This window comes from Rhagoletis pomonella, unplaced genomic scaffold (assembly GCF_013731165.1).
Source record: "Rhagoletis pomonella isolate Grant_MI unplaced genomic scaffold, Rhpom_1.0 Rhpom_scaffold_00009, whole genome shotgun sequence".
NCBI classification, from domain to species: domain Eukaryota; kingdom Metazoa; phylum Arthropoda; class Insecta; order Diptera; family Tephritidae; genus Rhagoletis; species Rhagoletis pomonella.
In genome coordinates this window covers 28,504,461-28,528,691 of record NW_023458563.1, presented here as the reverse complement: position 1 = coordinate 28,528,691, position 24,231 = coordinate 28,504,461, and the positions used below count along the sequence as shown (strand labels likewise).

Genomic DNA, 24,231 nt, shown 5'->3' with positions numbered 1-24,231 from the left:
TTTCGATGTATATCTCGTCAGAGGTATTTGTGCAATAAACCAGAGAAGGCTGGGAAAGTAATAGACGCTTGTATTGTGCTCCACAATATTCTAGTAAAAGCCAATGTTCCAGTAACTGAGACCATCCATCCATCCATCCAAAGAAAATATATTAATGTCACAAAATGCATTACAAACAAACAAATAAAACAGACTTATTTCAATTAGATTATCTTAAAATAAATTCACAGCATTAAGACTTAATATGTATACCTAAATATATACATTAAGACATAAATTCATAAAAGAACAATACATGAACATAACTTAAAAAAATTCAATTAAAAAATAAACATTAACCTAGTTTTGTTTTTTCCATTCAAATTCCGTTTCTTTTAATTGCATTTTTCTAATTCGAAATCTAATTGCTTATTTCTATAAATTCCTTCGGCTCTAAACTTTTCTACATTGAGTTTTTGCTTATCTTTTTTAAATTTAAATTCTCCATTATTTTAACTTTTTTTTCCTCTACAATCAGGAACTTTTCTTCAAATCCTGCCATTGCTTTTGATTTTCTTTTGTTGGAGTTTGAAGTGGAAGGCCGCACATCGATGTCTTGGACTTCTTCTATTCCATTCGTTTGCTGTTGGGATCGCTTCCGATGTCATTGAGAGGTCGGCCAGTATTTCTTCTTCGGTGCGCTAAAATTAAAGAGTGGGATGCCATTTTTTTATACTATTTTCAATTTAATAAATATATAAATTCAATAATTCAAGTAATCAATAGTAATTCAATTTGATAAATATATAAATCAATTTAATAAATATATAAATGCAATCAATTTAATAAATATAAATATGCAAAACTATGTAATTTGCTGTATGAACTTACTTCGGTTACGGTAAGCAACTCGCCCACATTTTCTTCCCCACTAACAAGAACCGGCGACGTTAGTACCCTTCTCTCAAAATCGGATGCTTCTTTTTTCCTCGCCAAACCATTTACCCCACTTTTGCCAAGTTCGGCTTTTCTAAGCACTTCTCTATCCTTTACGTGGCTTCTATAAAAAATGCGCATTTAATGCGTATGTTCGTAATATAATTTACATAATTTTGATCCGACCAATATTTTTTTCCACTACGAGGCATTTTTAACTGCTCCTATACCGTTAAGAGCTTTTGCCAGCTCCTCCCACTTCTTGCCCTTCAAATGGGCACCACCAACTGACTCAAATCTACAGCAGATGAAATTCAATTGTGATATGTAAATTTTGCTTTTATTTGGATAACTGAAAATAAATATATCACGCCTATCATTGGCGAAATCAAGCTTATTTTCCATAAATTCTATTAAGTAATTTTTTTGATCTGCAGACGCTTTTTTTTGCTTTCGAATCCATGTTATTTCCTTTTAAACTCACACTCAAATACGAAAACTCACCGAATAAAATACTGTGAGTTTGTTTGAAGCGAAATGTACACAATTTTGACAGTTAAAACTCATTCTCACACCAGCTGAATCGCAAAGCGCCAGTGTACACAATTTTCAGTGTACACTTGAAAACTCACAGTTACAGAGTCCAGCCCCTGAGGTCTATTGGTACATAACGTTGCGTGTGTTTAGAAAGTCAAAGACTTGGATTGCATGGTCAGTATGCGTTAATCCAATAAATTTTTTTATAGTATCGAAGTAAGCTTAAAAACTAAGCAGGAGGGTACAATTTTTTTTCGTGGGACAGTCGACGCTGTTTAATGTATTTGTGGACAATGCCGGTAAACTAATAGCACTTGTTGACATATGTTCGGAGACTTCTAAAAGAGCGTGACAATTTTATTAGGGTGCATTCACACAAAAAGCCGAGCGGTGCCGCGCGTCGTTAACACTGAACGAAGCGAAGCGGAGCTTTTTTCATGGACTCGGCTGCAAAGATACCATAAAATTTCCCGTCACTGAAAAGCGGCACAAAAATATTTGCAAAATTTTTTTCAAAAGATTAGTTCTAAGATTCGTTTTAATTTGAATATTTCGATATCTTTTATGCAGAAGCGTCATTAAGCTGAAAATTAAATAAAATATTCAAAATCATAAACTGCTTTGCTTTCAGCTACAAAACGCTTCCAAAAAAGCTTGCTGTATGAACACTTTCATAAAGCTACAGCAAATTGAAAACTTCACTCAGCCCGCTTTCTGTGTGGACGTACCCTTAGTTTTTAAGTTCTTTACTGGAGAACCTTGCATTATGAAACGCTTTCTGAAGAAATACGGACTAATGATTCCACCAACCTACAAAAAACGCAAAATCGCTAGTGAATATTTTATATGCATGTGACGGTAGCTCGAGAGCTTTCTCCATTGCATATCCACTAAAATTGAAACACAAACCCAATTTTGCCGGCTTCGAATCTTGAACGTGTTAGATTTTGTAGGCATTTAAATCAAGATCTTTGCCTAAAGATGCGCCAAGTAGACCGATCCGATAAACCCAAATATAGTAAAAATGAGGTTGGCAAATTAGGAAATTTTTTAATGCCAATCTACAGTAAATACTCCATTATAAACAGAACCAAAATATTTTTCCAAAATTTTAATTTAGATTATTTTTTCTTTTTTCAAAGTTGAGAGCTTGTGGAATAAAGTATTCACTAAGTAATAATAGATCTTTAAAGTTGTTGTAACTTTTTTTATTTATGCGGCGAGTCATTTTTTTTGTAACATTATCTCTATTTTATTATACTTAAACTGTTGTACTTATTCCTACTGCAACCAGCTGCATGTCTTTGATTGACAGCCATACTGGTAATACAAAATCTTAGATTTTTCGTTATTTACTGCCTGGAAAAAGAAACAACAGTTTACATGGAGAACTTAACTCAGTGGATACGACTACTAGCTTTGAACGCCGGACTTGTTGTTTCAAGTCCCAGTAAACTCTATGAAGAAGTCTGATTAGGGGGGTGATCTCCGAAATATCAGCTATAACTTCTACCAAAATGTAAATTTTCATTAATAACTTCCTCAAGTTCAATACGAAAATTATTCAATATACATTTTCAGGTAAGTTTGTTAAAGATATGTATCATCAAATCAAGCACATATATTAAATTTTGGTATATAAAACCGATGTTTTTAGTTTCCAGTTCTATTGGAAGTAGGCGTGTCCTTCATCCGATTTTGCTCAAATTTAAAATTTTTCTTAATATATTTCATTGATTACGACAACTCTTACTTTTGGCCCCTCACTATATGGGCACGTTACACTGCGCAACGTTTTCAGTCTTCAACTACACTCTTCAATACGGCCGTTATATAATCGTCACTGGTTGAAGTGCAGAGCTTCGTAAAGTAGGTTCCGTAGAAAAGTCACCGGGGTTAAGCGAAATTAATTTTGGTATGAATAAGCACGGCGCTTCTATAAACAGCTTGACCGCAATTATCTATTTTCAAGTATACATATGTATGCATGCAGTCGTAGTTGGTATGATTGCCGTTAGAGATGGGCACGGGCCGGGCTTTTGGGCCGCGGGTACGGGCCGGAGTATTTGCTGTCAGCACGAACATTTCATAAAAGCACGAATAAGCACGAAAAAGCCCGTTGCTAATACTACAACTAGAAAAGCTTTTGTTTTTATACAAAAAAAAATGTACGTATTAAAAATCTTTTGATAAGAGATAAGCAAAAAAAGAAATATTTGGAAACCGATAGATAAAATAAGATACTTAGTAGTTTTGTTTACATATCTGTACATAAAATACCTCCCATATCTTCTACTTCCCAGAAAATATATGTATTATAAAAATCTTTGATGTGAAAAATTGATTCGCTCAAGTAAATATACATATGTACATAAACACAAAATTAAAAATATGTACATATATATACATACAATAAAAGTTGGCTCTTTATTTCCGGGCATGTCCCGTCGTGCCGGGCCGGGTCCTACTAAAATTCTTAACGTGCGGGCTCGTGCGTGTTTTTGAAAGTTGATTTTGCACTCGTGCCGGTCCGGGCCTGAAAATTTAGGCCCGTGCCCATCTCTAATTGCCGTACTTAGTGCCATACCTACATAAGAGCCTTGAGCTTGCGCTTGACAGCTTGTTTTTTTTCTAACCGGTATGTGTTATTGGCAGCTGTGGCCAAAGGGTTATATACAACTTTCTACAAGGAACGCGATAAATTGCCAAATGAAATGTGAAATGTCATAACTGTGCACTTGGTAAATCACATGAAATCTTTGTCAGATTATTGAAGCACACATTTGAATCTGTATCTCTGAAAGAGTTTTGGGTTTGTGTTAAGAGTAAATATCATGAAGTCGCTTCCTTCTGTCAAAACGTACTCTGTCAACAGGGTTTTCAGCTTACACTTATACAAAAAACAAATTCAGGTCGAAATTGAATGCTGCCCCAGAAATGCGCATACAACTTTCAGACATTATATCGAACTACTATTTTATACAATAACTAGCAGACCCGGCGAACTTCGTCCCGCCCAAAATTAATTTTTTGTATTGAAATATTTTGGTCCAACATTTTCACCAACGTTGACGTTCATAATTTTCAGTGGTGTTTACAATAGGGCTGCCAGACGTCCCGGTTTTGCCGGACATGTCCCGGTTTTAGACTATGTGTCCCGGGGTCCCGGTCCGACCTTAAAATGTACCGGGTTTCGTTTGAGTTTCCACATTTTAATTGCAGAAATTTGAATAAAAGATCAAAAATGACTACCAGTGCCATTTGCGAAATAGTTACATCTCCACATAATTGAACTTTGCACAAGCAATATTTGATGATCGATATACCCACAATACATACCTTTAAGCGCCAAGTGCCCTTCCTGATGCCCTTTAGCCCTTTTTGCTCGTTTGTTATTTGTGCATGGTTTACTTCCAATGTAAGTTTTCGCGACAAAGTTTATAGAATATAAAAATGTGTGTTTATAGTGTTTTAATTACCCCAAGGAAAGTACGAAAGAGAAAGTATAAATTCCTTCCCGCTTTCACAGAATAGTTGTCATTTGTTTATATTTTTGATAAAAGAGAGCCTCACTGAGTTGTCCATCACAACTTGTTGAATACATCTTGGACATACCTAGTCATTAATCTAACATAGATACATTTTTTCTCTTATTTCATCTTAATGGACTAAGGAAAGAAATTCGCTCAAAATACAAAAGTTCATACGCTAAAAATTACGTGTACAGAGTTTTACAATTATATTAATTAAAAGTCAGAAGTTTTCAAACAAATTCACAGCGAAGAAAAATTTTACTGATTTTTTAATGTTATCTTGTACTTACATTTTTTTTCATGAAACCTAGTGTATTTATAAGTACAGTGCCGTACAAAATTATTAGCTCAGGGAATTTTTCATCTGATCTTTTAAAAAATGTAGCTTTTTAGCAAATTAATAAAGCAGTTTTGTTTTTGCTAACAGTGTATTCCAAACAAAAAGAACTGTAGAACATAGTTTGTATGGAAGAAACTGTCAGTAAAAAAATTATCAAAAATTAACTAAAATTCTGGGCTACAAAACTTAATTTTCAAAATTTTGTTGTTGTTTTTGTTGTTGAGTTAGATTTATCAAATTGTCCCGGTTTGGCAACGGACATATCAGGCAGCCCTAGTTTACAACCTATTATCATACCTACCGAATATACACAAACAATTTCATTTAAATCGGTCAAGCCGTTTCAGAGGAGTTCCGCTACAAACACCGTGACACGATATTTTTATATATGTACTAGCAGACCCTACGAACTTCGTCCTGCCCAAAATTAATTTTTTGTATTGAGGCAGTTTGGTCCAACATTTTCGCCAACAGTTAACGTTCATGATTTTCAGTGACGCATTTATCTCCTAATATTATTATTATTATTTGGTGGTTGTCAGAAGGCATATTTCCATTGCCATCTTAAATAACCTAGCAAAAGTGGATATACATACAAAGATACGTAATAGCTTCAGTGCGTTTGAAAGCGCTACGCTCCCTTATAAAATAGCCGCAATTTTCTCTAAGAGTGTACTCTACCATCAACACTTCCAGAGATATGCAGTGTGAAAAATTCGGTTTGTATGGGAGGTGCCAATTTTTCTTGATGACTATGCGATTGATTTTATATGTATTGTACATACCAAGTTCCAGTACTCTACCATGAACACTTGCAGAGATATAAAGTGTGAAAAATTTGGTTTGTATGGGCGGTGCTACGCCCCCCTCACTTGTCGGTATAAAACATACTTTACAACATATTATCAAACCTACCTGAAACATACTTTACAATATATTATCATACCAAATCTGTTAAGCCGTTTCGGAGGAGTTCGTCCACAAACACCGTGACACGATATTTTTATATATTACATTTTTATTTATTTTTTATTTAATTAATTAATCCCAACGACTTTTTGCCCTCCATTCCCGCCCAACCGACACGAGGGGCGCAGTCCGCATGACGTACGGAACCTTTTTTTTGTTTTTATTTTTTATTTTTTTGGTGCCGAGTAGTGGAAACAGGAGTTTGTTAAGTGTCGAGATCTAAAACTATTCAGCTACAGAATCAAATTCATCAGCTGATTGGATATGCTAAAGATAGTATTTCAATTATTGAGAGTCGAAATGATAGTTTTCTTTATAGCAAAAATCGAGTCCGATATATCAAACGTGCTGGAATGAGAGTTAAAATCTTGACATAAACAACGGAATGATTCGTTTAGTTCAAAATTAGTTTTGCATGGCTTCAAAAACAGAGGTCAAAAGTGCCTTGACACTCGAAAGGGCACATTAAAATTGACCTCAGCCAGGAGGGCCGGGTGATTAATCAAGCCTGTCATTAATTTTACGATAAATATTATACCTAGCATTTCTCTACGACTTGCGAGTGTCGGCAAATTTATGAGCTTTAGACGACTTGTGTAAGGGGGGATATTGTAATCTGTTAAAGTCACGCAATGCAAAAAGCATGAACTGTTTTTGAATTGATTCAATCCTCTCTGAATAAACTTGGTAGCGGGGATTCCAAACAATAGATCCGTATTCTAGTATAGGTCTAACTAAAGTGGTAAAAAGAGCTTTTGTAACATAATTATCTTTGAACTCTTTTGACCATCGCTTTACAAATGCAAAAACGCCTTTGGATTTATTGACTGTAACATTAATATGATGGTTGAAATTGAGTATGGAATCCATTGTGATACCAAGATCGACACAATTGGATACCTGCTCCAGATTATAATTTGATATTGAATAAACAGCTGGTTGAACAGCTCTCCGAGAGAAACATATAACTTAACATTTGTGAAGGTTTAGTGGCATATAGTTTGCATTACACCAACTAACCACGTTGCTCAGATCCGCTTGTAAGAGGACAATGTTTTAAAAAGTTTCACATCATCGGCATACATTAAAATTATTGAATGTTTTATTATGGGAGAAATATCATTAATGAATATCAGAAACAGAATCGGACCAGGTGGCTTCCCTGAGGAACTCCTGAAGAAACTTTAATGATGTTGGAAGAACAATTATTAACAATAAATAACTCTTTGTGTTCTTTCAGAGAGGTAAGATGAGATGCATTGACGAAGACTGGGCTGAAAGCCGATTAGGTCGAGTTTACGGATGAGTAACGAGTGACATACTTTGTCAAAAGCTTTACTGAAATCGCTTTATATTACGTCGGTATTAGCATTTTCTCTAAAACCGTTTGAGACATGAGTTGTAAACTCAAATAAATTAGTGATAGTAGATTTTCCTTTAAAAAACCCGTGCTGAGATTGTGAAACTGAAGAAGATATAGAACATGTCAGCTGATTAACAATAATTGCTTCGAATAATTTGGGGATAGCGGATAGCTCGCTATAGAGTATAGTTTTCTATAGAGGACCCGCTGCCGTTTTTGTGAAGTGGTATTATGAAAGACTCCTTCCAGGCTGACGGAAAAACGCCATGTTTAATTGACAAATTGAATAGAGTTGTTAAAGGCTCGCAGATGTTCTCAGCGCAGTTTTTAAGAAAACAGGTCGGAATATGATCAGGTTCAGGCCTAAATGACGCTTTTAAGGTTTTTAAATAGTGTAAAACTTCATCGGAAGATATTACTGGAATATAAGCAGAGTTGATTGGACAAAGCTCGTACGGATAGTCTCCACTTATAGGGATGTATACAGAATAATTAGACCTAAAGAACTGGGCAAACATGTTGGCAATGAGTTGGCTTTCGCTAGACACAGTGTTGCGATAATGCATAGCGGACGGAAAACTATGTACTTTACGCTTTGAATTTACGAAACCATAAAATATTTAGGATTGTTAATTAAATTGTTCTTAATTTTACATAAATATGAGTTACAACATTTCTTATTTAAGTCAAAGTAGCTATGCCGAAAAACTCAGTACTTTACGTAATCACTGTGTAAGCCCGTTCTTTTGTATGGTTTAAAAGAATGTGACTTTTTATTTTTCAATTTTTTAAGCTCTTTAGTGAACCATAATTGTATTGGTTCTTCATGAACAATATTACGTTTTGGCACATACTTTCAAAACAAATTGAAAACGGTATCATTAAAGTGCTCAACGCTACGCTCCACGTCATCTCTAATATATTGGCCAAGATAACTTGAAAGTTCTTTGTTAATTTTCCTGAAATTTGCTTTCGCAAAAACATATCTAGTACTTGAATTAAACGACTTATTATTATGTATTTCATTTATGACTTCGTAGCTTAACTCAAGAGCGGGATGGTACGCATCCTCTGGCAAAACTAGGGGATCACACCGATTAATAGAGGCCGTCGGAACATCACCAAACTTATTTGGACTTATATTTAGATGAAACTGGTACAACATCGGAGTCAATGATGTTCCATGAAATGTGTGGCAGATTTAAATCGCCCAAAACAATCATAGAATCGGATGCCATAAGCATTGCATTTACGGTCTCAAGTAAAGAAACTAGCTGCATATTTACTGAAACGGCAGAATTAGGAGGGATGTAGCAAAGAGCTAAATAAATATAAATCTTTCCAGCCTGTACACGTATACGTTTAAATTCGGTATATTCAATGACAGGAACATTAACTTCGGAATTAAAAATATGAGGTTTGAGCCATGTTTCGGTCAAGGAAATAATATTATAATTGCAGTCAAAACCTTTTAAATATAAGTCAGTTAATTTGGTATTCAAACCTCTAACGTTTTGATAGTAAATACTTAAATTAGACTTGCGAGTTAGTTTTTTCAATCCGAATTAAGATTACAAATTTTACCCACGTTGTTATTACTTTTATTAGGTTTATACTCAAACTCGCGAACAAACGCCCCGGGCGGCCAAAATGAACTATTTAGTAGTGAATCAAAATATTCGGAAGCTACATCAATTTTAAAAGATGAAATATCACGATCGTATTTAAAATTAAATTTACGAATAAATACATCTTTAGTTTTAATTTTAGTCGATATGTATGACTTTATATCATCCGAAGAAGTATCTTTAGCAAATCTAGAGACAAAGATTGATATTCTCGGAGGAATTACAACCAACTTTTTGGTAATGATGTCTGATGTGCGGGGCTCCGAATTATTCGGAGGAACTAAGTTAGACAGTGCAGCTTCAGATGTTGATGGTAACACTGTTAAAACAACGGTTTGACTATTTTTAGATGTAGATTTAGTGGATAAGGCTTTAGACAGCGGAGGCTCCAATACCTGAGGGCATGGAGAAGATAGATTAATAAGTTCCAAGGACTGGGATGGAGGATTTTTGTGACTAGATTCAGTGGCTGTCTTTCTAGGTGGACTAATAACACGCCTACCTTTACTTTCTCGGCTATCCTCAGAGTGTGGAGCGTGGTTGTCGAGACATGTGAAAGACCTAAAAATTTTTTCGCAATGCTTAAATTTCTCAACAAGCACCGACAGATCCTTACCAATCTCAGAAAACCCATTTCTGGACTGCCTAAAGAATTTAGATAAATCAACTTCGGTTGATCTACCGCTCAAGCCAGCACATTTTATATGGGCAATCCCATCGCAGAGTCAGAATTAACATAGGAGTCGCCTTTAACGTGGAAATTGGTGTAAATACACGACATGTATTTAATTTTTAGGTTTTAGAAGCAAAAAATCAAAACAGTTTTGAAAACGATGTATCAAACAGTTGGAAAGCTATGTAGCGAAAAGTTTTAAATACACTGTCATACAAAAATACTAAAAATTCTAAAAGAAGAAAATAGAGAAAATTCTTTTAGGATACGGACATCCTAATCGCCAAATTCCAGTACTCTATCGTGAACACTGTCAGAGGTATGCAGTATGAAAAATTCTGTTTGTATGGGAGGTGCCACGCCCCTTTTTCCAATAGCCCTAATTTCTTCTTCATGGCCATGTGATTTATCTCATTTATCTCCATACCAAGTTACAGTATGAAAAATTCGGTTTGTAGGGGATGTGCCATACCCCCTTTTCCAATAACCGCTATTTTTCACCATGAGTATGCGAGTATGTTCGAGTACTCTACCATGAACACTTCCAGGGATATGCAGTATGAAAAATTCGGTTTGTATGGGAGGTGCCACGACCGTTTTCCAATAACCACAATTTTTCTCGATAGGTATCCGACTGTTTTCATATATCTCCATACCATGTTCGAGCACTCTACCATGAACACTTTCAGAGATACATATGGGCATTCCCATGGTGGCGCACGTGACAGTCGTACGATTTCAATGTGATACAAAAAAGGAATACCATTTGTTTTCATGAACTTTTTTGGGCCATTGTATAGCACATAATTAGCTCTATATTTATCCGAAAAATGAAATCAATCGAACTGCTGGGTCCTGAAATATAAGCATTTAAAGAGAGTGTCGTTACGTGACAAAAAATGGAAGTTGATTTTTTCTTTTCTTACAAAATCGCAAAACTCTGCGAATTGTGGATGACTATTTTCATGAAACTTATTTTAATATGATTCGGAGCAATTCTAGTTGTTTTAGAGTTTTTTGAATTAATGCAAATTGTTTCAATTCTCTTTTACAACCCCAAGTGTGAAACGTGACGTGACGTGGCGTCACGTGACATAAATTTCCATCGTTATATTTTTGTTAATATTGCTTTTAAATGAATTTTCAACGCAAATAAAACATGTATTTTATGTAGAATATACTTAATATTTTGACTTCAGCGCCAATTCAGGGTCAATTTATTAGAAATCTGTGATTTATTATGTTTCAACCACATACGCCAAATTCGAACCAAATCGGACCATAAATACGGAAATATCTCGACCTTGGCACCACCTAGGAAGACCATTTTATGCAAACATGATTCTACTTACATAGCCAGTATATATTTTAAGAAGCAGACAAATCGGCCCGTAAATACGTTAGATATAAAACTTTTATTTTTTTTGTCGTGGTGGACCTTCCGCTGAAAACACCCATATGCAGTGTGAAAATTCGGTTTGTATGGGAGTAGTGTTACCGCTGAAAATTTTTCTAAAGTGGCAAAAAAAAGTGTATTCAAGTCATTCAAATCTTTTATACCATGTATGTAAAGACTTTCGTTATTTTACCTTTCGAAACTTATTAGGGCATATTCGTAGTCGAAATGAAATCGACTCTAACGTTAGCTTTGGCTTTTTCAACGGAAAATCTGCCAACAAAAACTGCTTAGAGTAGACTTTATTTCATGTATGACTAAGTCCCATTATTTTTAATAAATTGTTAATGGAGATCATCATTGTCTGTCAAAAATTGTTGTTTTTCTTAAAATAATAACCTATTGATGAGAGATATATTAAAAGAACGGAATATGCATATTTTGCATTTAGTATGAAAACAAAGTTGTAGTTAAAAAAAGTACTTACATCATTAATCCCATATATTTAAATAAAAATGGTGTGAAAAATGTATGGTAATTCATCAATTGAGAATGACTGGGCCGATTTGGCAAACATTTTTTTTAGTTCTTCGTAATTGCCAAGAGAAGGTTTCTACGAAAGAAAATTTTGGTAAAACTCTCCGGAAAATTCTAGAAATTGGAAAAATTTAAAATTGATTTTTTGTGTGGAATTTTCTATCGGAATGGCTTTTCGAATGCAAAAATAGAAAATTCTTAGTGGAAAACTCGGAAAATTCCGGAAGAATGCGAAAAATTTTAAGTGTTTTTCGAAGAAATTTTTCATTTTTTCGCATGATTTGATGATTTTGGACGATGTAAAGGTAAAAAATTGGTTGTGAAGCTTGGAAAATTTAGGATAATTATGAAATTCATTGTGAGCATGAATCAATTGGGAACAATTTTTTCCTATGATTCTTAACCGATTCGAATGGTTGTTGCTTTGTTGGAAAGGTGATTAGAAGGAGGAATGCACAAAGTTTTAATTTTTCCGATAGGTGGCGCAGGGGTCGAGCTACGCTAAACAATCGCGTTTATGGTGCTTCAAAGGGAATATATATTCGCTACATAAGGATAAATAAACCTGCCAAAAATGGACCCGATCTGTGCCTCTAAAGTCGAGTTATGGCAACATGTTCTCTTATCTATCTATACTAATTATATAAAGAGATTTCCCTCTTTTTGTAACAGGTAATCTCACCAACGGCAGCTCCGGCTTTCATGAAATTCTGTATATAAATAGCTTTCCGAAAGGTGGACTAGGGACCGATCTATTCTAAAAAATCGTATGTATTGTCCGATTTGCTTGAAATTTGGTACGTAGGTAGCCTTTTGTTTAGATTGGAATATACAGTTCAATCCGGTTATAATGGACTCGCGTCAAATTCTCCATTATAGCCGAGTGTCCATTTTATTAGACTAACTATAATGATTTTAAATAACAAAGAAATAATTTACTTGTATAAAAACAAAGTTTTATACCTTTCATGCAAGGTAAATGCCCTTTTTCCGTTCCGACATTTTTCTTAAAGTGAACAAAACAGAAACTGATTGCCTATTTTGATAGATTTCGGTGAACCAATGAACGTTGTTTAGGTAGATTTATTTATCCCTATATTGCAGAGACGGATGCCCCTCTTTACTGAATTCGCGGGAATTACCGAAATTTTTTTATTGCAAAGATTTTTGTTAATTTGGCCTTGGTTATAATGGACCGATATATTCCAAAAAATCTTATTTCCGATATTGGCTATTTAACAATACTAATTACACTGGCCAAAAAATTGACAGATTTTTTGGTGCTGATTACGAATACGTAAGCATAAAGTTTCCATCAGCTCCAGATTTTGAGAAAAAGGAGATGAAAGTGTCAAAAAATCACGTTTTTTTGCAATATTTGAGAAGCTCTAGCAAAGAAACAAAGGGTGGTAGAACCTTCCACTTAGATTAAAGCTAGAACTCTCGACTACTATCCCTGAAAATTCCTGCACCTTTACTTGATGGTCACTTATTTGTTGAACAGTAAAAACTGATGAGAAGTTTGAGTACCTACCGCAATTAAGCAAAAGGTGATAGAACCTATCACCTAGGCTTAAATTAAGGCTTCCTTTTTCCTGCACCTTGCCCTAAGGTCACCTACAGTCACTTGTTGAACAGCCAACATTGATTTTTACAAAAAAAATTCAATAGCATAATTTTCCAGTAATTTTTTTTTTTTTTTTTGGACGAGAAAAAAGTAAATGAGTATAGGGTACATCAGGTCAAGGTGCAGGAATAGTATTTTGAGGGATAGTAGTCGGGAGGTTTTGTTTATTATCAGGAAATGACTTTTATTTAAAACTTAAAAATATTTGGGCAAGGTGACTTCAAAAAAATAAGTGTTATTTTCGGTCCCTGATTTGCAGATGTTCTTAGGGTTCTTATGGATCTCTGCCTTTTACTATCCACACGTCTTTAGTTTGGGGTAAGAGAGATTTGTTTGCGACTATTCAGAAAGTAAAATTAACAACGAGTTTGATGAATAGGCAGAGTGTTGAACACAAAGTGATTTTTTCCCACTGTGTGGTCGTCGAACTAAACTTTGAAACGTATTATTTCGAAATCGGTTTTCTTTGATTCAGCCAACTAATTGTTCCGCACTTTAAAGGATTAGTGCCTTTCACCATTACAGGAAAACTCTTACATATGTTATTTATTATTATTACTTTATATGTATGTAAGTGTTAGTTCGTTTTAAAAAATGGGATAACTGGCAGCCTGAATTGAAATGGTCGGAAGATCAAAAGTCACTGGCGATTGGACATAATTGACAGCGTTGGAATTTCAGGATTACAGGATCTGAATTTGACTTTATTTCATTTGAAAATTTATCCTTGAATTTTTATTTTAAGCGATTTTACGTCATTACGTCACCAAGCAATTCAATTCATTTTCCAACTCGTTCGACATAAATTTTTCAGGTCACTTGGCTTGACAACCACATACATATGTATGTAAATTAGAGTGGTCCAATTTTTCAATCCATTCATTTCAATCCATTTTCAAATTTCATCCTAGAAAACGGGACACCTCCTTATTTTTTTCCCTTTGATATTTGTAATACCTATACCAACTTTAAATTTTCTACTGTAACCAATATAGGGTGATCAATGACCTTGAAATGCGCTACTGGATCGCTGTGAAACTGGCAGAAATATTGGTGACTTTTATAAAATGCTACTGTTGCCAACACAACTGAAGCTTGTGGTATCTTTTTAGATAATTTAAATTTGAAATGTTCTTAGGTTTATTAACCAATTGTTTGATTAATATATGTACACAATACTTCTAGAGTTAAATATGAGCATGCTCTAAACTTATACTAGAAACGTAAAGTTTGGTACCAGCACCTCCTTCGGCAAGAGGAAACATTTTGGAAGGTGCCCCAAGACCTATCTCGAAAAACATTTGGACCACTCTAATGTACATACATGTGTACATCCCTAATCCGTATGTAAATTTTTAGACAGTTTAAATTGAAAAATCTTATCTGCAAAATATGTGCAACCATAAATGCATACATACATTCGAATTTGTTGTTTAAGAAAGTTTGACCTGGGGCTGCATGTCCCAATGGGAATTAGTAGGTACTAATGGCATTTTCTTTTCTCGAAAAAAAATTTCGCCTTCTTATATGGCAACTTTATCAGAGTGCAAGATTTTAAAGAAAGACCACGCAATATGCATGTGAAGATGCTGAGAAAAGAACACGACAACTTGACAGCCGTGGCGCAGGGCAGAATATAGGCAACATTATTTCGAGAAAAGAAAACTCTATAAGTTTAATTTGATGTATGTGCGAATTTGTTCGATTGCGATTTGTCCGACTCATGAAACCCACGCTGGCTGGCGGCGAAATGTGCATAGCTTGTAAGTATGTATTTTGAAAAATCTTGAAAACTGCTGACCGGGGTACTTTAATGCCAGATCATCCTAAAAATATAAATGGGTTCGTCACAATACATACATATATACATATGTGTTTTATTTGCCTGAAAGTGCTGCTCAGATACGAACACTCGCACACACACAAGGCACATAACGCTGTATGCATGTTGTGCGTACGTTTCCGCTTGCAACCATTTTTTTCAGTTCAATCTCTTCTTTTCTTTCTTCATGATTGCGTATACTTGCAATAGTGTTCTTTACTTTTCCCATTTCCGCCCGCATTTAAGAAGATCAATTTTTTAACCCAAACTTCTGTACGCAGTCATAAATACATCCCTGCAGTGAAAAGCCAAACCAGTTAGAAAAAATACTAGTTCATTAACTATTATGTGCCTACCAGTTCGACAATTTCGAAGAACTTAGGCGATCAGCGACATCTGCCTTTAAATTGCCAAAGCCAAAAATAAAACGCAATGAATTGCTTTTCTTAAAAATGTCGGCTGTGGCGTCACGTGAAGACTTCTGGTTCTGGTTCTGAAATCGCAGGTTCGAGGCCGCTTGGAGGTGGTAAAGATTTTTAAAGTTAAATAAATGTAAGTAAAAATAATTTATTCAGTTTATAAATAAATAACAAATTTGAAAATCTAATTGCATTGCAAAAAAGCATTTAGGAAGAAATATAAAAACAAAGAAATTAAACAAAAATTTTTTTTTTATTAAATTTAAAAATTACAATAAACAGCATAAACAAAAAAATAAATTTATAAAAAAATAAAAATAAAATAAAAAATAGAAAATAAAAAAGTTTCCCTGCGCCAGGATTTGAACCTGGGACCTCAGGCTAACCATGCGAGTGCTCTGCTCTGTCGGCCATTGTGACTGCTGGAGCGTCGCGAGCAAAAAGGCACTCTTATGCTTTTCACGGGGCATGAATTGGCAGACTATCTCATCAACTGGTATGATGCTACTAGTATTTATACTAGTAGATGCTGATGCATAGCCTGACAATTGACATCTCGTAGGACATCGGAAGGTTAAAAATACCAGTCGCTAACATTGAAAAAGGATAGAACGTGAACTAGTTCGGCTGAAACGCAAACCGGTAGAATTCTAGTTCACAACTAGTAGCTTTCCCTGCAGGGTACGGCTTCGTCTATATCGTCGCATGGATAAAAGATTGTCGCAAGCGCCTTTTTGGCGATTTTTAGAAAGAATGAATGAATGTCAAAGCGCTAGCAAAAATGCTAGACGAGATTTTGCAAGAAAAGCGTAAACAAGTTGCATAAGTGTAACGTCATACAATCAGCGATTCATTCAAATTCACTGAGAGCGGAATAGCGATACGAGATGGGCGCCACCCCTGTTCGGATATCTCCTTTAGTTTCCGGTTTATTGTCGAAAATTTCATCGGTAATTTTTGTAGTACAATTGAGTAAATAATATACATACTTACATATGGGGAGAAATTCTGTTGTTTTCAACTCGCGCTGGTGGTATCAAAATGTACGTAAAAATCCAAACACACCATTTCGAAGTAATTTTTCCTCAGCTTTCCAACAGCGTTTTCAGATTTTCCGAAATTTCGGACTTTACTATAAAAAAAAACGTATTATATCTCGAAAAATCTTTTTAATCGGAAGCTGGGTTTTTTTTTACATAAAAAAAGTTATTTTCCTCAGAGTGCCCAAGCATTTTCCCATGAGTAAGCGAAATAGTGAAAGTACAGCACGCGACGCGCACTTTGCCCGATTTTCGCACAGCAGTCGCTAGGCTCGGTCGTTCCGTTGACCCGTTGACCCTTTATTTATTAATTCTAATAATTATGTTTCTTTTTAACCGACTTCCAAAAAGGAGGTTATTATTTCCTCTTTCTTTATATCTCCGCGGCTACTACAATGGATTCAACTTTAACATTGAAATGGGTAAATCCTTTTAACAGAGATAATCTCCCTACACGTAAAGATTTATTTGACTTTCCTTTACAAATGTAAAGTATATTTACCTAATTCTGAAGCAAAGATAGCCAGTGTAAATTTTTGCGATGAAAAAAGGGACCGAAAATAACAGTAATTTAAGGAGTGCGTAATATAGCTTCAGAAGCCATTATAATTTGTTTTACAATGATTTTGACAAATTTTAGGGTTTAAAAAGACATAAATAGTAGGTTTTTTGAAAAGAAAAATATTATACTTCTAAAGTTTAAGGAATGAATTTTCCAAATAAAGGAAGATAAGAAATGTATCAGAAATTAGTTTGAATATTGTTAAAAATCAAGTTTCGCAGAAATTCAATAGGAAATTTTACCTTAAAAGTATTCCTTTGTCTCCTAGGACCTTAGGTCGGTGCACAGATCAAGTTGGTGTATTTATTGAAACTGCAATTAAAAAGGAAATTAATACAGGCAATTTTTTCAATATGATTGGATGAAAGCACAGATATAAATGTCCGCGCCAATTGGTCATGCGTATACGAAGCCTAGATTCCAACTACGATGTTTTTCGGTACAAACGTTTTAGGGAAACATGACCGGAAGAAGGAGCGAAGGTTCTGTGGGAGTGGTACAGCTACTATAACTTTTTCTTCCACAAACACATTTTTTCTGATTTAAAATTTTTTTGCTCCAAGCAAAGAAATAAATTGAATGCAAGCCATTTAAAAAGTATAATTTTAACAAGAAACTGCACCAAAAGTATATACAGTGAAATTCCTCCTAACCGGGCACTTACCGTCGCAGTGTTTAATTAATGAATATTTAATAATGAGTATTACATAAACAAACATTCATATTATTATTACATATGTATGTCACTAGACACAAATAAAGGCGAGAGCTCAAAAGTTGACCGCGAAAAAAGACGCATAAAAAACTATAACGAAGAAAGACTCTTAACATAGTTGTCGACGAAGAAAGACGCGTAAACTTATTTTCGCGGTAAACTATGCTTGCGGGTGTAACAATATGTAAATTCCCCAAAGAGGTTTTGGAGAATGATGGTGAAGTGACAGTCCTCGGTCAGGTATAAATCTATATTTACACATATTTCTTCGCCGTTAACTAGGTTACGCGTCTTTCTTCCCCGAAGATTTTCTTAAGCGTCTTTTTCGTAAACTTTTTTTACGCGTCTTTTCGCCGCCAAAACGATATGTTATATACATAAATATATGAGATTAAGTACATTGTGAAAAGTCTCTGCATTTCAATACCACTTTGATTGAACAAATTTTGTAATGGTTGATTGCTTAAACATTTATACTTTTGATGTGTTGAAAAGGTAGTCATTTTTTGCAAATTGTTTCAAACGCGCAACACGTTTTATCGCCTCATCGTACGATATCACAGCGCACGGCAGTGCGCGCGAGTGACGAAAGCAGCAACAGTAGCATGCTGAAATGACTCGCTTATATATACACGAGATTTGGAAGTTTTTATCCAGACGTCCAATCGACATGTTTGATATATCGTTGGAAAGGTCTTGCAGAGTGTGTCCGGAAAATATATTCAAGCTTCGTAAACGATTAACCGGATTCTTAAAAATTAGGCTAAAGTGTTGCGAAACAAAAAACGTTTTTGTGCTTTTGCCGGTTTTAGGGGGCATATGGATGGGTACACCCAACATATTTAGTGTTATTCTATAGGCCGATACCTTTCAAACGATACCTTATATATTAAGTTCCGGCCACTAGTTGGAAAGATATAGAGGTAAATGTGTTTTGGTTCGTGTCTCCACTACGAGATGCTTTGGTATGTATGTGGCCCATCATTTAATTTTTTTCAAACTTTCAGGAATTAAAGTACATAAAAAACTAAGAAGGTTTTGTTCCACGATGTTTTGATTCGTACGCCTGTGTGGACGTGGCTGCTGCCTGAAATTCGAAAAAAGGCAATTTTTTTAACTACCACTGAGGCCGCACTACTCAGTCCATGTCATTGATGTGGATATCAGTAGAAGGGTCTTCAAACAAACTATCTAACGCTATCTTTTGTGTGTATAAAATATAAATACGCCATAACGTTATCGCCTGAAAACTAAAAATCGGGCTGCTGAAAATAGAGATTTCGGGCATTTTCCCAAAAACTGGTCAGTCGATTTTATTCTAGGTTTCCACAAGTCTAGCCCAAAACCTTAGCTTTCATCCGGTATATAGCTTATATCTGGGAAAACTCTTGTTGTGGAGATATTGCTATTCAAATTGAAAAAATGTTGCTCCAAAAAGGGTCAAATGGTTAAAAATTAACATATCCGTCTAATTTGGTTACTTTGTGATATAAAAATAATATACCCAGTTCCCCAAAAAAAATCGCCCATTCCCCGATTGCCACTTAAACCGAAATTCCCTGCAAATCGGGGAATTTCCCGCGAGTTGACAATTTGAAGGATGCAGCTGTGCTAATCACTTCGTACATGTCTTTGAAACCACAATTTGTGTGTATTTTAGAGTTTTTTTCAGTCACATGCCTAAATTGTAACATTCTTCCCCATTTTAATTGCAGGTATGTATACAATATTTAACTATGCTACATGGGTTTATCACCCGCACTTAACCTACCTGGTATTTACCTATAGTTGTACATAAATATATATGTATGAATGCATTTAGTTCACCCAATGTTCCGCTACTACTTACATACATATGTATAAATTGCCACTGAGCAAAAACACTTGAGAAAAACTCTTTAGTTTAATAGCACGAGTGCAACACCGTACACGTGATAGAAGTAAAACTTCTTAAACAAAAGCACATGTGTGCGCCCCACACCCAGTAGAAATCTTAACAAAAATTGAACTACAAGGCAATCAGACGAATACAGTTGTTAATTGTATCCAAAGTTGGTACCAAGTTGATAAGTTTTTATCATTTCTCATATTTTTTTTATTTTTAATTTTTTCGAATACATATCATCCTTGATATCATCATATCTTTGATTATCCTTTTTCGCTTTATTCCGTATTCGAAAAACTATGTGTTTCAATGGACACATCGATTTGAATCATATATGTAATACTCCTATATTGGCAGTAAGAGCTAGTACCGTCCGAAAACACTACAGTACAGATATATCAATAAACACGTACGAAAGAAAAGGAACACATACGTTTGTAAATAAACATGTACACGACACATTTACAAAATCGGCCCTCAAGTACACAATACATTGACAAAAACAGTACTAGACTGTCTCGCTTTGATTTCGAAATGCTTACGCATTGAGATGTTAGCTTACTACCAATATAGAAGTATTACATATATGATTTGAATACATAATTTAGATTTAGAGAATATTTTTAGCAATTTATTTGAGAAAAATAAAAAATTTAGTTTATTGTTTGTATTTTCGTCGATTTTAAATTTGCTACCCCAAAATAATTGATATCAAATAAAACACCTCTTTGAAGTAAAATTTTCGAGTGACGAAAGCTGAACTAGAAACACAAAATTTATTATATCAATTTCGTGACGAAAATTATACGCATTTTTTAACTGCCTTTCAAACGTATGGAAAATCTTTTTTTATTTATTCGGAACGTTGCGAATTTCCGTTTACTGCTAGAAACACAATAAAAAAATAAAACAGAACTTTTGCAACGATTCGTATGAATAAAAAAGATTTTCCCTATGTTTGATATCATAAATTTTGTGTTTCTAGTTCAGCTTTCGTCACTCGAAAATTTTACCTCGAAGAGGTGTTTATTTGGTACAATTTCCATGCAACATATTTAACAAATGTACGAAAAAACCGCCTTCTATTTGACCCGTACGACAAGAATGTGTACATATCGTTTTTATCAAAACTACTACAAAGTTTGCATGGGAGTTTTGTCCGTTTATGAGAAATTTGTTGATCTAATGGTTTGAAATACAGTACTGCGGCCATTATTAGAATGTCCGGTTATTAGGATGATATTTGTATGAAAAAATTAACGAAAAGACTATGTGCACGAAAATTTTTCGGTTATTGAAGCTGTCCGGTTATAAGGACTGTCCGTAACGAGGAATTTTACTGTATAATAATACAGGAAAGATAATTTAGGGATCACGTTTCTTCTTCGTTCATTATAGCCTATTGAATTATTTATATGTATAACATATGTAGTTTAAAATAAACTAGCATTACGTAAAAAATCAAAGCTGTGATATAATGTCAATTGTCTAAGTTTTTTAGAGGAATTAATATTGTTTTATTTATTTTAATGAGCTTAAAGTTTGCCGCTCCTTTCGATTTTAAAGTTATGTATGAGGATAATTTAAGTTCCCGTGGCACTATTCCTAAAAATCCCGTGGAACTATATTTTCTAATATCCAAATTTTGGACTGAATTTCTGAAGCATTATGGTTAAGCACAATTTAGTCAGAGAATACTGAACGGCACAAGAGCTGCAAGCGTTTTATCATAAATTTATTAATATTAAATAAATTTGTGAAAAATTTAAATATATTCGAGTTTTGGGAACAAATTAAATCAATTAAAAACGAACTGACCGACCCGATCTTGGCAAACATATTTAAAATATCTCAATGCATATTGTCTATTCCACATTCCTCCGCAACTGTTGAACGTGTCTTTTCTGTTCAGAATGTGATAAAAACTTAACCTTTAACTATGGAGGTGAATTTTTTGGACGTAGTCTGTGACCTGGTGGTAAATTTTACCCTTTCGAATTTTAGTTAGAAATTTGAATACAAATTGGTAATGTTATAATTATTTTTTATTTTAGACTAAGCTACTAGATTTTTAAGTTAAAATAAATACAAAATTTTATTTTTTCTTTTAAAATCAACGAAAGTCACACTTCATTTCACAAGGCTTTTATTATTCACAAGAACGAAAACACCACATAGTAAACTTATAAAAAAAGGTTAAAATAAAAATTAATCTAAAGCTTAAGGGGCATATTTTCACAGCCAAATATATATATTTAAGGAAATAAAAGACATCATATTAAAAAAATGTAATTGTAAAAAATACAGGTCAACCTTCCTTCAAAGAAAAAGTTGCATAAACGTTGAGGTGTGGTAATTTTTACACCAGCATCAGCAAAAACATAACTGATCAATAACGACAACGAAATGAGAAGATACTAAGAAAATCAAGTTGCTGGAGCGCAACGTAGGAGAGTAATTCAAAAAAATTTAAAGGGAGGGTAAATTTTACCACCACCACAGTTAAAGGTTAACGTAGAAAAAGATTACAGGTAAAAACCCTAGGTTCTTTAATAAAAGCAGAAGATTATGTCATGATATACAAATACATACAGCCTTTAAACCAAAATGTGACTTACGATCTCACAGAAAGTGAAGTGCTTAACTTATTTTTATTCTGCTTTTAATACATATACATATGTATATTTTTACAAGATTTTTCTTTAAAAGACGTTGAACAAATGTACATATATTTGTTTTAAACATTCGTTGTTTTTGTGAAAGCTTTAAAATTTTTTGTTGGTACATTTTTATTTGATTTGGTAAATTTTTTGGTGATTTGGTGAATTTTCGAAAAATTCATTTATCATCCCTGAACGAAATTACTCCGCGCTCACCAATATACTCGCAAAGCATGATTCAATAATACAAGGTTAGATAATTATTGACAGCCGCGGTTTGACACTCCCTTACAAAAAGTTGCATTTACGAAGGATGAGGAAAGGGGAGGAATGAAATCCATTGCTGCGAAAATGGTAGTAGAAAAGTACCAAAAGTAGGCAAATAGTAGTGAAATTCCTTTTGTAAATTCTAAATTAATTTTAAACGAAATATTGAAAGAAATGACAATATATCTACGTGAATTACGCAATTTTTGTGTTATTTAGCCGTATAAAAACTGCAAAAAGACTCAAAATTAAAATAAAACTACTATGAGATTTATGTAAACATCCAATTTAAAAGCAGTTTATGTTTTCATCAGTTAAATGCGCTTCATATACATATACAACTAAACCTATTGCACAAAAGCTTATACTTCTATTTCACAGCAAAGCAACACTTTTTCCAAGTAAATTTGCAAAGAAGCAACACTTTCATTCAAACAGCTTCTCTTTGATCACAGGAAACTCTTTTGATTACTCATTTGTAACGTTTTAAGGGCAGAAGTACATATGTATAAGTGCACTATCGATACATACCCTGTAGGATCTCGGAATAGACTTAGAGCACACCACAAAATAGACTGCAAGTGATTGTAAGTAGTCCAAAGTTTGGTCCAAAAACATGTAAAATTCTATTTACATTTAACATTGAATGTCCTAGGCTCGGACCAATTGTCCGCTTCTGCATTATACTGTAACCAATTTAGGGGGAAAAATTAATAAATAAAACTTGCGCCAGCTGCGATTCGAACCGGGGTTCTCAGATTTTCTAAGCGGATACTCTCTCTGCATTAGGGTGGCCAGATGCGCTGATTTAATTAGTACATGTGCTGATTTTTTTCTATTGTACTGATTTTTAAGAGCCCAAAATCAGTACGCAAAATCTACTGATTTTATGAGTTTGTACTGATTTTTATATTTAACTAGCAGACCCGGCGAACTTCGTCCCGCCCAAAATTAATTTTTTTATTGAAACATTTGGTCCAACGTTCACGTTCAAAGCGTTATACCGGGAAGAAGTCCTTGCGGCGCGATAGTGAATCGTCCTTGAATCTGTAAAGTATATTTGGTGGCAATTTCTAAACTGGTGAGTATCATTGGTCCACATTCTGTTTAGTCACCGTAAAGCAAGGACCGCAATGGTTCTGATGGTTGATTGAACGGAAATCAACGGTATCTTATAGCCATTTAAAATTTGCACTTTATGATACTAAAATTGGCTGAACTACAAAACTACATCAGCTATAGAACCTTCCACTTAGGCTTAAATTAAAGCTAGAACTACAGACTACTATCCCTGAAAGTACTATTCCTGCACCTTGCCCTGATGGTCACCTATACTCATTTAC

The 24,231-nt window shown here is 34.4% G+C and overlaps 1 protein-coding gene across 3 annotated transcripts; it reads right to left on the bottom strand.

Moving 5' to 3' along the window:
- Window positions 1-329: 329 nt before the first annotated feature.
- LOC118745692 lies at window positions 330-17,679 on the bottom strand. 3 transcript variants are annotated; one of them, XR_004993684.1, is made up of 2 exons: window positions 17,604-17,676; window positions 330-680 (listed from the first exon to the last, which is right to left on the bottom strand). XR_004993684.1 is itself a non-coding variant. In XM_036479285.1 (2 exons), the coding sequence occupies exons 1-2, from the start codon at window positions 1,054-1,056 to the stop codon at window positions 528-530; spliced, it is 339 nt and encodes a 112-aa protein (XP_036335178.1). In that variant the 5' UTR covers window positions 1,057-1,191; the 3' UTR covers window positions 330-527. The 3 variants fall into 3 exon arrangements, 1 of the variants encoding a protein (XP_036335178.1); XM_036479285.1 differs by lacking the exon at window positions 17,604-17,676 and adding an exon at window positions 871-1,191; XR_004993685.1 differs by lacking the exon at window positions 330-680 and adding an exon at window positions 15,821-15,856 and having other exon boundaries at window positions 17,604-17,679.
- Window positions 17,680-24,231: the final 6,552 nt, after the last annotated feature.

Excerpts from the sequence above, each read along its gene's own strand:
- LOC118745692 (XM_036479285.1), bottom strand. The coding sequence starts at position 1,056 with ATGCGCATTTTTTATAGAAGCCACGTAAAGGATAGAGAAGTGCTTAGA. Across the intron at positions 681-870 it reads AGTTGCTTACCGTAACCGAA|CGCACCGAAGAAGAAATACT; the intron begins GTAAGTTCATAC and ends CTTTAATTTTAG.